The sequence below is a fragment of the Ursus americanus genome, chromosome 9 (assembly GCF_024610735.1).
Source record: "Ursus americanus isolate L20-20 chromosome 9, mUrsAme1.1.p, whole genome shotgun sequence".
In the NCBI taxonomy this organism is placed as follows: Eukaryota; Metazoa; Chordata; class Mammalia; order Carnivora; family Ursidae; genus Ursus; species Ursus americanus.
Window position 1 is genome coordinate 34,442,000 of NC_142135.1, and position 16,502 is coordinate 34,458,501.

At 40.6% G+C, this 16,502-nt stretch overlaps 1 protein-coding gene across 3 annotated transcripts in view; it reads right to left on the bottom strand.

Moving 5' to 3' along the window:
• Nucleotides 1-16,502, bottom strand: part of GRHL2 (grainyhead like transcription factor 2) — a 164,137-nt gene that overhangs the window by 62,174 nt on the left and 85,461 nt on the right. For all 3 annotated transcript variants that reach the window (XM_087864683.1, XM_045805842.2, XM_045805841.2), the window contains exon 8: nucleotides 7,381-7,475. In XM_087864683.1, the coding sequence (XP_087720809.1) occupies nucleotides 7,381-7,475 (95 nt within the window). The remainder of the gene's footprint in view (nucleotides 1-7,380; nucleotides 7,476-16,502) is intronic.

Here is a 16,502-nt window from a genome sequence, read left to right on the forward strand (position 1 = left end):
GAATTTGGCAGAAAGAGAACACAGTCCATTTAGAAACATCCCCCTGGAAAGCAAGATTTGTCAAGACTATCAAGACTGTAATTTTCTAAGTGCTATGAGGTGGCCCAATAAAAACTGATTAAATATTTTACACCAAACAGAAGTAATGGAAGGGAGAGAGAAAGAAGGAGGGAGAGATACAATAAAATTGGGACCATTTAATGGATTCACCATGATCTGGTGAATTTCAAACCAGTCTTTCAATTAGCATAACCTTATTTTCCACAAAAAGAGACTGAATAATTTGCGATGTAAAAGATGGTTAGAACACTTGACATTTTCTCCAACTTACTACTTTTACAGAGGCTGTGATCAAAGCACCGATGTTTCTATGAGCCTGTCTTTTAAGCTATTAAAATTGAGATGATGAGGACAGAAAGCCTGTTTTCCCCATTCATTAGCAGCTGATGGAGCAAAGAGCTAGGCTCTGCTTGCTGACCACTAGTTGTACTTTGAAAAGACAGCATGGGAAGAGAAAGGGTTGACCCATCCAGAGAGAAAAGGAAGAACCCTGGACTTCATATGAACAGAGTAAGTTACCCTACATGACAGCTCTATTTATGTCTCATAATATGAAGGAATTCCTGATGCAGGCCACACCAAATATCCTCAAGTCCAAGGCAGCTGCAGGGCCATGCTGGGACATAAAAGGAACTTCGTTTTCTTCTTTAGGATGGGTTTACAAATACAAGAGGTAACTTTTTACTCCCAACCTCCACTTGGATTTTCTGGCTCAACCAGCTGACTCATCTCACAGCACATCCATATTTCCACTGCTCAGACTGGTTCTCAGTTCTCATATGATATCCCCTTGGGATCAGAGGAAAATCAGACATAAAGGCAATAAATAAAAGGCACAAATATGAAGGGAAATAGGGCCCAGAAGAAATATAAGCATGCATCCCCTCAATTTGAATTTCCTCACAATTTCAAAAATTACATGGAAATCTCTTCCATAAATCCAGTTCACTTAAAGCATCCAAAGGGGCCCAAAGTTAGAGGAATCTACCTCTAAAATGAATATTGCTTACATGGAAATATTTGCTTCAAATTTAGTAGATTGGGAACTGTGGGCTTTCGTGTACTAGATTTCTTACATTGCAGACATAAAGCTAACAGCCAATGTGTGCCTTCTGCAACCTTCATTTTCTCTAATAATAATCACCGTTCTTGCTTCGAATTTTTTTATGTTGTGCTTCCTGCATGGTATTGCAATAAAGGGAAAAGAACTGTCTTCATGGTTCATAACAGTGTCATAACACATGACAGAAGAAAAAGTAGAAAAGAACAGTGTACAGAAATAATGTATATGAGTATGAAAATGAAATTCAGTACACCAGAAAAAGGAGCTAGAGAGAAGTGAGGAACGTGGGGTACAAATGTATCACACTATGGTGAAGAAGTTACATTACAAAGCATGTGCTGATCTTTAATTAATACAAAGTGAGGTCATGATTATGCAAACGAGATCACTAATGTTAGGTTAACACACACACACACACACACACACACACACACACACACACACTCAGTTGAACAGTCCTCAGTCCCATATTCATTCTAATCAATAATACGTACGATTAGATAATGTACACCAGGGCAACCAAAGACAGGCACAGGGAGAGACCTGTGTGCTAGAAGTACCAGGCCAGTGAGACCATCTTCATTGGTGGGCAGTAAAGAGACAGAGGGTGGCAAAAGCAAGGTGACTTGACTGAACCGCTTTACTCAAGGAGATGGGGCTAATCATTTGTTTTCTTTTTTTCTGGACCTGTACTCCATAAACTTCTTTGAGAAGGAAAATCATAGCATGCTTTGGTCTTAAAAGAAAAAAATGCAGTTCCCTCTCTTGGGATGATTAAGAGCATGGACTCTGGACTCTGAGGGACATATGTTTAAAAAGTCCATCTTATCCACTTGCCTAATCTCGCAATGCCTGGTATGTAGAAAGTTGATATTTAGTGGAATCAGAACCCGACAGACATAGGAAAATGATCCATGACGTCTCATAGCCTCTCTGCTCCCCACCCTACCCTGATCAGGTCTCAACCCTGACCCCCACTCAATCTCAGCACAAAACGTTGTTGACAGGGATAAAAACATATGCCTCATCTGTGTCCTTGACCCCTTCTAAAATTGCAACAACTTCCTGTCTAAGAGTTCCTCCCTGAACCCCAAAATGCAGGAAGAACATTCACTGCTGATATGGCAGAGCAGAGGGCTAGACCAGCCAATTGCCCAAAGCCCTTCCTGCAGCTCTGCACAGAGAGGGGAAGGAGACATGGGGTAGGCATTCCAGAGGGTAATCACTGCTTCTGCAGACAGAGGTGACAGGCAGCAAAGAGGAACCCAGGAGAGACAGAAGTTCCTATTATTGAATTATTATAGATCCTTAAAAAAATCAGAGATGGGAGACAGGGTGGTAGTAGGTGTATCTGACTGCTTGATTATTTAGCAGAGCTGGTATTGAGGAAGGAGGAACATTTTTACTGGATCAAGATCATTCCAAAGGCTTGGGTGCAGAGGGATTAAAAAAGACTTCATGGGAAGAAGCTTCCTTCATCTTAGTTTATAAACAATAAGAAGGGTAAAGATAGAAATGGGGGAAAAGGGGGAATTGCTGTGGTGTTCCAGTGGAAAGACGCAAAAAGGAAACTTGTTCCTCAAAGCACTAAGTAGCATCTTAATGCTCAAGTAATTGTCCGTGGTCACATGAGAGAGGCCTTTGTAGCACATCGAGGTTGGTTTAATCTTGCAATCACGGTGAAAAGAGAAAACGGCACTGGACAAAAATAAGGGGCCCGGTTTTCAAGAATCTCTTTAGAAATCTGGGAGAAAGGGGAGTCTATAATTAGGGTTTGCGGCACTCCTGCCCTGGGGGTGATGTCATTGCCTGGAGAAGGGCAATGCTCAGTGCCAGGAATCTGAGCTCACTGCTCTTCAATAATTCAACAGGGTCTTGCATGGGAATGCCTCATTTTGAAGATTAGCGAGCAAGAAATCTACTTTGTAGATACCAATGTTTGGCTAAGGGAAAAAAGAAAAATTGAAATGACCTTGTAAATGGGAGTCATGTGAAGAATGTAGCACTGTGATCTTCCCATTAGAATCACAGGATCGGACCCTAATACTCCTGTCAACCCTTCCCTGCTCCCCTTCCTGCCATCTGTCCGCTGAGGAAACTGAAGCTCAGGAGGGGAAAGGCACAAAGCCGGCTCTTCCAGGGACAGGACTGGTCCCCGGCTGCCTGAACTCTGTTTCAGGGCTGTTTCTTCTATTATCACCCTGTGCTCCGTCCACCCCATCCATTCCCGCTCTGTAACAGAGAGGACACTGAGACCCTCACCCACCCAGATATCGCCTGAGTCTTTCTCAGGGACCCAGGGACACCAGTTCCTGCTACCTGAGCTTCCAGACTGCACAGACCCTGAGGGGAAAAGAATGTTCTGTTGAAGACTATCTCTGCTGCGTGTGTCATTGCGCAGAAAGGCACTGGGGCACAACCGGCCAAACCGGTTCTGGGTGGAAGAACACTGATCGTTCTGCCAGAACCATGCTGCAATTGAGACTGAGAATCTGGAGCTAATCCCTAGACCGCATTTTAACTAATAGTTTTAACACCTTCCCTAGCCCAACTTCTTCACAACCTTTCCTTTCTTCTATTCATGCTAAAGGAGAGCTAGAAATAAAATGTAAGGTGGCAACAAAAGAAAGAAGTAGGAACTGTGATCCAGAAAAAGCCATAAACCTTTATCATCAGGTCTGAATTATACAAATGTGGTAAGACTACCAAATACCAGACTGGTTTTTTTTAACGAATGTCCCAAAACTTAAATCTCCAAATAAAAGCTATCCTTTCACACAGCGATGACAGGAAAACATATGGTTTTCTCAAATGATGCTGCTGTGACTCAACGTATATTTGTAGTGTTTCTTCTGACATTGCTGTCTTTAAAGCTGGTCTTGTGCAAGACGAATCTCATTTTTAACCGTGGAGTTGTGTTTTCCAACTGGTTGATATGTATTTATATTTGTACCCAAGTGATTTCTGATGTTTTTCTTTAAACATCTTCAAAGATCAAGATTTGCCACCATCACGAGCATTCAAAAGGCCACAGCAACTCTCTTGAACAGTGCCAACACAAGCTGACCTGGCCTGCTGCCAAAGGCCTGGAAGGAACCAGGGAATGCTGGAGGGGCTTCTGGCCCACTCCTCTCTGACATACTGTGTCAACCTCCACTGGGTCACTACTTTCCCCAACTTTGACAACCAGTGAGGATGTAAACTGCATATTCAGTTGTTTAGGGGGTGTGGTTGAGGCATAAAAACTCAAATGTCCTTGAGGACCAGGTAAGGAAAGTTCCAGAATGGAAAAGACTAGAAAAAGTATTAAGAAGAACAGCCACTACCTCACAAGAGCCACTCATCGCCTTGCAAATGCTTGGGCTCATGGGTGCCAGAATCTTTCATTATCCAAAATAATCTGGAAGCCTAGATTTTAAAAAAAACCATAATCTCCTGATTATGTAAATGTGGCAAAAAAATTTTTAATTGAAATATAAACATAAATGTGTGATACACACACACACACACACACACACACACACACACACTCACATTCTTTGGGCCACATGAAAACTGTAGGTCCTAACTTTGCGTCCTCTGGCCATGTAAACCAAAATAACATGTGACACTGAATGGAGCCCCAGCCTCGAAGCCCACAGAAGATTTCTCTGTGGATGTTAAAAATAGGAACTTGAAGGCAAGTACAACGGCTCCTGTGAAGTCCACCTTATGAAAATCACAACTCTTCTGTGAGAGGGACACTTTCGCTTCTTGCTTTGTTGAAACTGTTTCCTCAACAATCACACAGCTTTGTTTTTGCAATCTGCTTATTCTAAAGACAATATTTTATTTTATTTTTTAAAGATTTAGTCACTTATTTTGAGAGAGAGAGAGTGCATGTGCGTGCGAGCGGGGGGAGGGACAGATGGAAAGAATCTCAAGGAGACTCCCCGCCAAGAATAGAGCCTGCTGTGGGGCTTGATCTCACAACCCTCAGATCATGACAAGAGTCAGACGCTTAACCAAATGAGCCACCCAGGCTCCCCTAAAATCAATAATATTTTAAAGAAATACTTAGGGTGTACAGGTTGAACAAAAAAACATTCTTGCCTCCTTAATGAAGTGAATTTAACTTTTATGGTTTTTCTTTTTAAAAAATCCTTCCAGTAGTTTGGGGGAAATTATTATTTTTATTACTTATTGATTAACTCAGACTGCATACAACTGCAACAACCAAGTAACAGTCACTAAAAGTATATATTAAACAAACAAATTTTGCTCCAATAAGCAATATAAAATAGTGTCCACTGTCATTTGTCAAAGTCTACGTGAGCTTAAACTTGTCAGCCTGGAACAACACACATGCACAACCGCACACACTGAAAGAAGAAAAGTGAGCTCCTACCTATGGGAAATGAGCGATAGCATCTGAACTGGGCTAAAAGAAAGGTCAATTCAACCCCCATTTGACTACCTTGCTGGTTCAGCACAGAGCCTCCATCATTTAAGCTGTCCCTTCTGGTTAGGCATTTTCTTTAACAGGCCTCCCTGACACATTCACTCCCTAGCCCTCACTGTCACAGACGGCCTGATGATGAAAACTGGGGCTATGACGGTGGTTCACATTTATAGCTTGCTTTCCAGTGACAAGGCACTTTCGACGATAGGATCCCACCGACTTCCTGAGCCCCGTGCTCTCCACTTGGTGGGCCTGCCTCTCACCTCTCACACTGCTGGAGGGTTACTGGATCCCCTGTCCCCTCTCCCAGAGCACCAAATCTTCGCCCATCATAACCCCAGCACAAGAGATGGTGCAGCAGAGACAACTGGAACAGTGCTGTGTCTGTATGTGGGAGGGAACTGAAGCCCAGGGAGGTTAGACGGCTTGCTAAGGACTCCAACCCCCGCCCATGGTGCCATTGCACAAGCGGCCTTTCATTATCTACCCCAGTCATCTAGCCTGAGAGTGGGGCATGAAGACAGAGCACAAGGTTTGCACGAGGAACTTTTAATGGAGGCAGAGTGGATCGCGGAGACAAACTTCCCCTACAGTTCTGTGTGGGACCTGACCTCCCACCCATTGCAAGGCCTACTTCCTTCCCTTGGATGCACTGAGCCACTGGAACATTCTCCAGGCTGTTCTGGCACTCTGTTGCTGCTTACCCATTTGGGTCACCTTTCTTGGGCCTACAGCCAATTTCACTTACATTGTTTCATACCTGAGTGAAATGAGACACTGAGCAATTCTTCTTCTTCCATAACTCATGCCCACAAACTCCCATCCAGTTTCCTTTCTCACCCAGCCTTCCTCCTGCTCGCAGACAATGAAGCATTGAAGGGAACTGTTTACATTGACCTTTTCATTAGTTTGAAGACAGAGTCTTCTAACACCCTCCTAAATGGTACATAACTGAGAGAGAAAATAAGCTTAGGTTTCATCTGGAACCTTCTTTTAAGTGAAAAATAAAGATCAAAGATCAGAAGTAAAGAACACAGGTGAGTGAGCGTAAGCAGAAAGTCTGTAATGTTCATCAAATCAAAGAGACTCACGTCTGGAAAGCAAATCTGAGTATCAGGAAGTCTTACTTTTTTACCCAAATCAGTGTGGTGGTGGATGTCTATCCTCAGGGCACAACTTGCCAGAGATTTTACTGCTGCACTCTCTAACCATACTGGCACCAGAGAAAAACAGGAAGAGCTAAAGCAGTCAGCATGAAAGACTTGGCTCAAGGTCATGGCAGTGGCTATACTGCACGGAGTGAAGGTCAGAGACCTGCAGCCCTGCTTTCTGTACCTCTCCCTCAACCAGGGTATGCCTGGAGGACTCATGGGGTCAGAGGTCTGCCCAGTCACTTACCTATGGAGACTTTAGCTCTGAACACTTTCCTGCCTCTAGAAGGCAGCAGTCAGTGCTGTCTGGGGGAACGGGCAGTGCAGGTGAAAAAGGTTTTCTGGCCCAGCCTTGCCAGCCCCACAGGCTAAAATGAAGCATGGGGAGCTGGAGGATTTGGGAGGGACATGCAGCTTGGCCCGTCCTGCTGGAGGCCACAGCAAAACACGCACACCCCCTTTTCTCTTTTACCCCCAAAGGCAATTTAACATAACTGAATGTGCATAACTTCTAGAGAAAGATAACAGGTTCAGTTCCTTTTTTCTTGGCTCGAGTTAACAGATCTTCCCTACTTACAGAGGCTTTTGTGAAAGAATCATCTGCAGAGAATGGTGGCCTTATTCAAAAGGCACGAAAAATGAATCAATACTATTTTTCCACTCACCTTCGCCTCTTCATTCACGTCCCAGGTGAAGGAAACAGCATTATATGCAATCTCTTCGATGTTTCCAATCGTATTAAAGCTCTCCTTGTAATCAGCTGTAACATTGAAAAAGAAAAAGGTTTTAAGAAAGTAAGGGTTACTAAAGTGATATGTACTGAACTGTCACTTTCCAATGGGGAGAATTTAAACTTTGCCTACTCTTCCAGCTGACTCTCAGCAAGTTAAGGATTTGTGCTTGCTGATATTCTTGTACTAATATTTACTCTGTAAGAATGTTCCTCTATTAGAAAAGTAAATCTAGGTGAAGCAATGTTCCTAAGAGATTTGTCTATTGGTTTCATTTTTTTACGAGGTTTATAAAATTATTAATTTTTTCCCCTCCTGAATCCTTTGCCACCTCCCCACTCCCTTGCCTACTCACTTTCCTGCGGCTTAAGTTTGCTGGAAGTGCCACAGTATTCCACAGGGATTGTTCCGTAGAATAGAATATGGTGTTTATCAGCCGGGCAGTGTCGGCAAGACTTCAGAAATTCCAGGAGAGTGCAGGCAAACCGTTTTTATTTCTTTTTGCATTTAGGCAGTGTTGGGTTAATCATACTCAGCTCACTATCACCACTTGTTCATTCAAAGCCCTCTCTTATTTCATTGTTTAGGTAGTATTTATGTATTCATTTTTACCTCCACTATCCTCTCCCACAAACACAACACCTATCGATGTGTTTGCTATATACTCTTAGGAAATAAGTTGGGTTGATTTGCCTGTGTGCATAGCTTTTATTTTCAAAAATTGTGTTGTGCAATGGTTAGAGTGGCCAGATTTAGCGATTATTTGGGATATACTTATCCTGAAAAAGTACCTGTTGTTTGTCAGTCACTCAAATTTAACTGGGCACCCTCTATTTTATCTGCAACCCTAGCTATCTCTTCAGATCTAATCACATTGCTGGCTGCATGCTTATTTCTAACATCAGCTGCACAGAATTCCGTGGTAACCATCGGCCACTATTTACTTATCCCCTCTCTCCGGATACAGACCCTTCGGTGGTCTCCAGCTTTCTGGTACACAGACTACACTGCCTTATTTATTATGGTCTCCACTGTCACTGCCTTACTTGGCATTAAGGTCTGGACATGATATTCCTAGTTTTAATCCTCACTACCTCCAGAGTGTTTTAGCTTATGCTTACCATCTGGATTTGTACCCCCCTCTCCTTCTGGCCTACCTCGATTCTGTGCTGCATAAACATCGGCCGTGTCCTGCCTGCCTAGCATCATCTGCTTTCCTTTGAGGTCTGGTTCATTCAAAATGTGGTCACGTAATCACAAACATTCTTTCTCTCAAAGCTCCCATCGTTATTTTGCTAAAATGAAACTCAGATGATGTGCTTTTTATAATTTTTTTTATAAGACTAAAACTTACACTATGACCTGTCGTGTCCTTCACAATCGGGCCTGGCTATGTCTCTGTGCCCTTCACATTTCAGCCCCACAATGGGGGCCAGAGGAAGATTCAATTCTATTGATACTTGGAGGTCTTTTTGTTTATAAAATCTTTCTGAATATTTTTCTTACTGAGGAAGGACAGGAGCTAGGTATTATGACTGACTTCCAGGATGTATAAAGTGGTCGTTGTCTACAAAATCTGACATAGTTCTGGCCAAATGGTCATTTCCTCAAGCTGTGTCCTTCTAAGCTGCCGTGTCACTGCAGGGCTGGTAGCTTCTTGAGGCTTGAACAAGCTATGTTAATGCTGGGCCATTTTGAAGTCTGCTTTCCTAAAGTTCACAGATCTGATCATTTTTATCCATTTCCTCCGCATTTATTATAAAATCTAAGTTCATGGGATCCTTAATCAAGATTTTAACTACTTTCTTTTAGTAATACACCTCATTGTGCTTGTGTGAATTAGGTTGAGAGAAGCAGTACTCCTATCTGCTGTTTCTATCCATGATATAAATAATAATAAAACAAAGTCCATAATAATAACAGATCCATATTAATCCATAATAAAATAAAGTCAGGTTGATTTGGTTTTCTTCTTATTACCAGGACCTGGATTGAAGGCTAATCCCAGAAAAACTTACTTAATGTTCTCTCCAGAACGGCCCTCCAGACCCATTCTCTAGAATGAGTTGTGCCAATAGAGACTTCCATCAGAATACTATTTCCCTTTTTTCTCACCAAATTTCTCCCGTTTTTTTGACAATCCAATGGGTACAAAGTGGTATCCTACTGACGTAATATTTGCATTTCTTCTTTCACTTGTGAGTTCAAGCATCTTTTCACATCCAGGATAGCTAACCAGGTGTCTGTTTATATAAACTGCCTGTTCATGGCTTCTGTCCACATTTCTATTGGTTCCCTCAGGGAAACTTTAAAGCAAAATTATGTATCTTACATTTTAAATAAAGCATACACACTGTAATACAAAAGCCTGTGTGTTCACCATAGTTAGACAATCTACTCATCCACAACCAACCACTAAAAACACATCCATGCAGAACTTCATGTCTTTCCTACCTCAGTCTCTATCTCCCTTTCTCCAAAATACATAAGTATTTTTACACAATATTGGAACAATTATTTTTGTTTTTTCCCCCTTAATACTTCTTCAGCATCTTTCCAAGTCAATAAATAAATGTGCGGAAAATACTTATAGTTGCCAAATACAATTATATTGAATTTTTAAAAGTGCCATAACTTTATTTTGCTCTTGTTGATCACTTAAATGATGTCGTACTTCATTTAATTATCTTTATGGCTAAATATTCACACATACTTCATTATTTCATTAAGATATATTCTTAGAAGTGAAAGGCCATTGTATTTTTAAGGCCCTTAATTCATTTTGTCAAATTGTTCCTGGAAAGGTTGAAACAATACATATTCACAATAACAGTGTATGAGTTCCTGTTTCCCCAAACCGTGTTTCTTTCCAAAATGATATGCAACATGTGGTACCTCATTATTTTAATTTGCAATTCCCTAATTGCAAAAGAGATAGAACAGCCTTTCCTTTACTGTCTGGCTCTTTGTGTTTTTTATATTCTTTCTCTTTGTTTTTAAAATTTATTCATTTATCACAACAGCTTCTTGTTCTATCCATTGCTCATTTTTCTCTTAGGGTATTCAAATTTTCTTATTGATTTTAAAGTAAATACCTAAAGCTAAGAGATAAAATAGAAAGCAAAGAAAGACAATTTCATACCCTACAAATTTAGAATAAGGCTTTATGGCTTTATTTAGGATGATTTAAATGCAAACCTGTGCTTTCAGCAGGCCAGCCAATCTCTTAAAATTCTGAAGGGAGAAGTAGACTGTGAAATTTAAAGGAAGTGAGTTCCCTAATTCTTCATACCTATTTGTTTTAAAAGCCAGTCTTGTAATTTTGTTTTGAAGTTTTTAATAAGCATTTTAACAGCTTTTAGTAAGTTTTTAATAAGCACTTTTTAAACAGCTTTAGGTCAATTGTAAATTTAAAAAACAAATGTCATATTTAGAAATAAAGATAAACCAAAGCGGTTTGGTCACACACTTTGACCAAGGATTTTAAAAACAAATGCATTGCAAATACAAATACAATGCTTCCTGGGTCCCCTCATCTGGCACAGGGCCTCTCTCAGTTTCTATCATACTCAGTTCATCAGCAAATACATTGAACAAATATGTACTGTGTGTCTGCTATGTGCCAGGCAGTGTCATCACGCTGGGGAAACAGCAGGAAACAAGACGAGGTCCCTGATCATGTGGCTTTTATAGTCCAGTAGGAGATAGAAAATAAATAAACAGACAAATAAATAAATAAGCAGACAAATAAATAAATGAACAACACAATTAAGTTTAATAAGCTTTTTTATGCCAATAACAAAAAACTAAAAGACTGGCAAGGCTACTTTTTACTGGGTGGTTAAATTACCTTGTTTATTTCCTTTATACCATGTGCCAATATTTTATTTATTTGTTTACTTATTTATCACCAGCATTTCCCATTAGCTATTTGCTCTTAAATACCACTGTTTTTTCAGTGCTTACCATCATACAGATAAAACGCATTCCATACATTTGTTGAATAAATGGGTAAGGGAATGAATGAATGTATCCATGAGCATTCTAAACCAAAAATGTAACAAAGAGACTGATGTCATGCCTTTTCCTTTCTTTTTAAAAATTTTATTTATTTATTTATTTATGAGAGAGAGAGAGTACAAGGGGGGGTGCAGAAGAGGGAGAGGGAGAAGCCGACTCCCCGCTGATCGGGGAGCCTGACATGGGGCTCGATCCCAGGACCCTGGGATCATGACCCGAGTGGAGGACAGATGCTTAACTGACTGAGCCACCCAGGTGCCCCATGCCTCTTTCCTTAACCTTATGCAATACAAGAAATGTCCCGCTCATCTTTAGTCTCTAAGCCATTCCTAAAGAAGGTAAATAGCTCTGCTATCATTTATAACTATGAAAGTTTTCTAAAACTAAACAGCTTATGCACATTGATGTTGTTTTGTCCACGTGCTTTTTTGTCCAATGAATAAAATGCTAATAGATATAGCTCCCATTTCTGAAAACCGTATTAATATTTGCTTCAAGGCTGTAACTCATGGTATAGAAGCAGAAACTAAGCAGTCTGTTGTTAAGCCTTCCTTATTTCCTCAAGAAAGTTTTTCAAACCCAAATTTTGTAAATGTTGATACCTGTTCAACTAGTAAAAGGAACTGTGATGAGCTCGTGTAATAAGCTTTGTTTCCTAGGGCTGCCATAACAAACTACTGCAGACTTGGGAACTTAGAACAACAGAAATTAACTCTCTTGCAGTTCTGGAGGCCAGATGTTCCAAATCCAGGTGTTGGCAGGTTGCTTCCTTCTGGAGACTCTGCAGGTTGACAGGCTCCATGCCTCTCTCCTAGCTTCTGGTGCTTGCTGGCAATCCTTAGTGTCCCTCGACCTACGGACCCATCCCTCTAATCTCTGCCTCTGTCTTCACATGCTGTTCTCTTCTGTGTCTCTGTGTCTGTTCCCCTCTTCTCTACTCGTCTAAGGATTCGTCATTGGATTTAGGGCTCACCCGAATCCAGGATGATTTCATCTTGACCTTAACTTAATCACATCTGTAAAAATCTTTTTCTCAAATAAGGGAAAGGTCCTAATTCTTTGCCAAATAAGGTCCTATTTATAGGCTCTGGGAGTTAGAACATGGACAAATCATTTTTGAAGGTCACCATTCAACCTCCTGCACCTGGGATTCCCTTCTTTGACTACAAGTCAGGTGATTTGAGTGTATGGCTTTATTCCTGCACGAGAGCCACCACAGCTGAAAAGTAATCACTCAAAAAAAATCATAAAGCACTTAATTATGAACATATTACATTTTGAATGGACTTTCTTCCCCCTAAAAGATGACAAGGCAACATAAAAATTACATGTTTTGTATCCTGGTTTGTAAATATCTATACTAACTAACATCTACTTAGTGAGAATGAGGATATAAATAGGAAAATGGCTTAGATGTTTCCAAAACCCGGCATGATGGAAAAAAATTGGCCGAAACAGGTTTCTAAAAAAAATGTATGCCAATTTAATCTGAATTTTAAAGGTAGTTCTTACTAATCTTAATAATTTATACACAAAAGAACAACCCTAAAGTATACAACCTGAAGCATCGAAAAGAATGAAACCATGAAAGAAGAAATGGGAGTCTATCTAATGAAAATGAAGTTTATCTCGTTGTTAATGTCATGTGGCTGGTGACAATCAAACTTTTCAGGGTCCTATCTAAGGATGTGTGTGTCCTTGAAATGTCAGAATGAAGTGTATGGGAATGCAAAGCCATATACATTCTCTAGAGCCTGTTAGGATACTCCCCAGAGTTGTAGAATGGGTATTTCTGGATTCCCAAAGGTTATAGGCTTGTGTGGATGTTCTAGAACAGTGCTTCTCAAATGTTGGGATGCATCAGAATCACCTGGAGGGCTTTGGTAAAATGTAGATGTCTGGGCTCCCTCCCAGAGATTATGATTCAGTGGGTCTGGGATGTGGCAAAGAATGTGCCATTCTAACAAGCTCCGAGATGGGGCTGATGCTGCTGGTCTGGGGTCTACACTTTGGGTAGCACTGTTCTAAGGCAGACTGAAATGACTGAATCCTCTGGGCGCACCTGATTCAGACCACATATAGTCTTAGAGAAAGCAACATCTGGCACTGAGGTCCTCTATCAATTATCAATGAAATCTAACAGATTGTTCTTTTTCCTCAAAGATTTCCCCTCGGGTGAACACAAACCACACATATAGGAGAACCAGGCAGTTACCTATATGGTGAGCCCTGAGTGCCACCTGCTCCAAGATGTCTGCTTGCTCTCATGCCTGGAATCCCATCCTGAAACATCCATTCCCTTGGGTAAGGATATCATCATCTCGTGACATTAAAATGCAAATGCTCTTGTGATAATAGTAAGTGTCACAAATCAAGAGCTTACTGAGTGCCAAGCCTGTGCCAAGTCTTTTACCAAAATTGCCTCATCTCTGTGAGGTAGGTGTCAGCATCCTCCTCCTACAAGGAAGTTAAGTGGCTTGTAGAAAATCACATGGCTGGTAACTGGCCAACCTGTGATTTGAATCTGGGTCTGTCTCATGCTAAAGGTCATAGTATTAATCACTGCCTATATTTATCTTGCAAATTAAATAATAAATTATCACCAGATATTAATACCTTATCGAGAAAAATCACAGCACATCCTACACGGCAACTAGCTGGGAGAGAAGCACTTGGGGAAGTTCCATGAGGCAGAGACTGCACATTTTGGGACCACTATAAATTCCTTGACAAAGCAGGGCAGGGTTGGGTGCTGCAGTGGAAAGGAAGCAAAGAGAGCATCTCCATATAGTGAAGGCACCGTGAAGATTAAAGAAAAGTTCAAAAGTTAGCCCTTCTGAGAAAACAAGAGGTTTGAGGAAGAAAGATGACAAACTACAGTGTCTCAGTGAAGGGTTGCTGAGCATGGGTGAATGAACAGTGCTTTTCACATATGTTTCTGGCAAGTCACATTCTGTAGGGAAATTATGGGATTTAATTCTATTTTAACTGCTATGGAAAGCATGATGGTGAATCCTTTTGCTGTCTTATTCTTTCATTTTTTTGTATATAATCGGTGGTCTGTTAATAGGTTTTTAGACTTAGACTTTGGTAGGTTGAGTTTGCTTCAAACTGTGTGTAACTGTGATTCTGGAATGCTGTCAAAGGAACTCTTAATTCCTTCACCTTAATTACGCTTCACGTGCTTGGTAAATTATAACTATCCCTTTTAATTATTTTTTGTATATATTGTTGGAGATTAAAAGGAATGGTATAATTAATATAAAAATTGTTGCTCTTCCAAAAGGTGTGGATTCTGTCTGGACTAGTGAAATAATGAGCCTGGAATGCTGAAAATGGCTCAGGGCACGACTGCCAATTCAGTGTGCTACACCGCACCCTAAGAAGATGTTGTTTTGTTTTGTTTTGTTTTTAAAAAGCCAGAGATTTGAGGTAGTTTATATTTGGGGTTGGGACATACAGAGGCTCAATTTACAGGGCGATGCCCAAAACATACAAAGAAAGGACATTGGGGGTGGAGACAACACCAACCAGAATTTAATTTCTGTCCTCCTCTCAACAAGCCCTGTGACCTTGAGTGAATTGTGGAAGCTCTCTGAACCTGTATTCCCTCAACTACAAAAGAGAGACAATATCTGGAGCAACAGGTTTAGCGCCCGACTCCTGGGTTCAGCTCTGGTCCTCAGTTTCAGCTCAGGTCCGTGATCTCGAGGTCATGGGATCGAGCCCCTTGTCGGGCTCCAAGCTTAACGAGGAGTCTGCTGGGGTTTCTCTCTCCCTTTCCCTCTGCCCCTCCCCGTGCTCGCACTCTCTCTCTAAAATAAATAAATCTTTAAAAAGAGAGAGAGAGAAGAGAGAGACAATATCTAAGAACAAACCCTGCTAGTCCTTTAGTGGGTGAGGGGAACAACACTGGTCCCTACTCCCCCATCCCACCAGTCCTCAAACATCTGCTTCCCTATGTCTGCAAAAACCAAATAGAATCAGCTCAAATTCAGGAAACACTCAAGGGTCATTCTAGAAGTATTCACTCTGACTTAAAATAGGTAGAATAAATAAACCCTAGTCCAAGTAGGTTTTGAGATTTTTTTTGTTTTTCAAAATCAAAGAAGCAGCTTCTTAAAGCCTGGATGACTCATAAGAACTCTAATGAGTCCATTATATTCTTTACCATGCTTTTCCCTAGTCAGAGGTAACCTGGGTTTCCTTAAGTGTGTTGACACTCAAGCTGATTTTTAGAGGCTCTGAATGTATTTCCATCATTTGGTCCTGGCCCCTGAGCAAATAATAGAATCAGCCACCAATTTTTGAGAGCCAAGTGTGTGCTAAATATACATACTTCACAAACATTACCTCACACAATTCTGATCAGTAGCTTTTTAAATTATCCTTACTCTGTAGACTAGAAAACATGCAAACATGTTAAGCACCTCCCCTCCCTGATAATCACTCATTTTTTAAGCCGCCAAGCTGGGACTGGAACACAAGAAGTTCTGTCTACATACAAAGTCAGAGCCCTTTGATTTCTGTGACGTACGACCTTTCAAATGAGCACCTTTCCACACATAATCTAGAAAAACAATGGCTGAAATTATGAAAACATCATTTGTGACTCATAGAAGGTGACTAGTATCGAGTGACTTTGATACTAAAACTGGAATTAAAATATTATTCCTGTTTACTTTTCATGGTTGATTTTATTACCTTCACAGACATTATTTAAGAAGGAATCTTTCTTGCAATTCTCCCTTTGAACAAAACCTAATATTTTATTTGTGTTTGATTCACCCTTGGTTTCTAGCAAAGAAATTTATAAACCAATGTTCTAGCTTTCAACTGTAGTGACAACAAACTTACAGTAAGGAAAGCACTTTAACTGTAGCCTATTACTGTGTTCCATGTATGTTGGTATTTTTTATTCTATCTGATCCTCTTTTTTTTTTTTTTTTTTTTTTTTTACAAACGCTGGTCTTGATCGGTAAACTTGATTTCAAACTGAAAATAAGTCATATCCTATGTGTAGACACACAAACTCA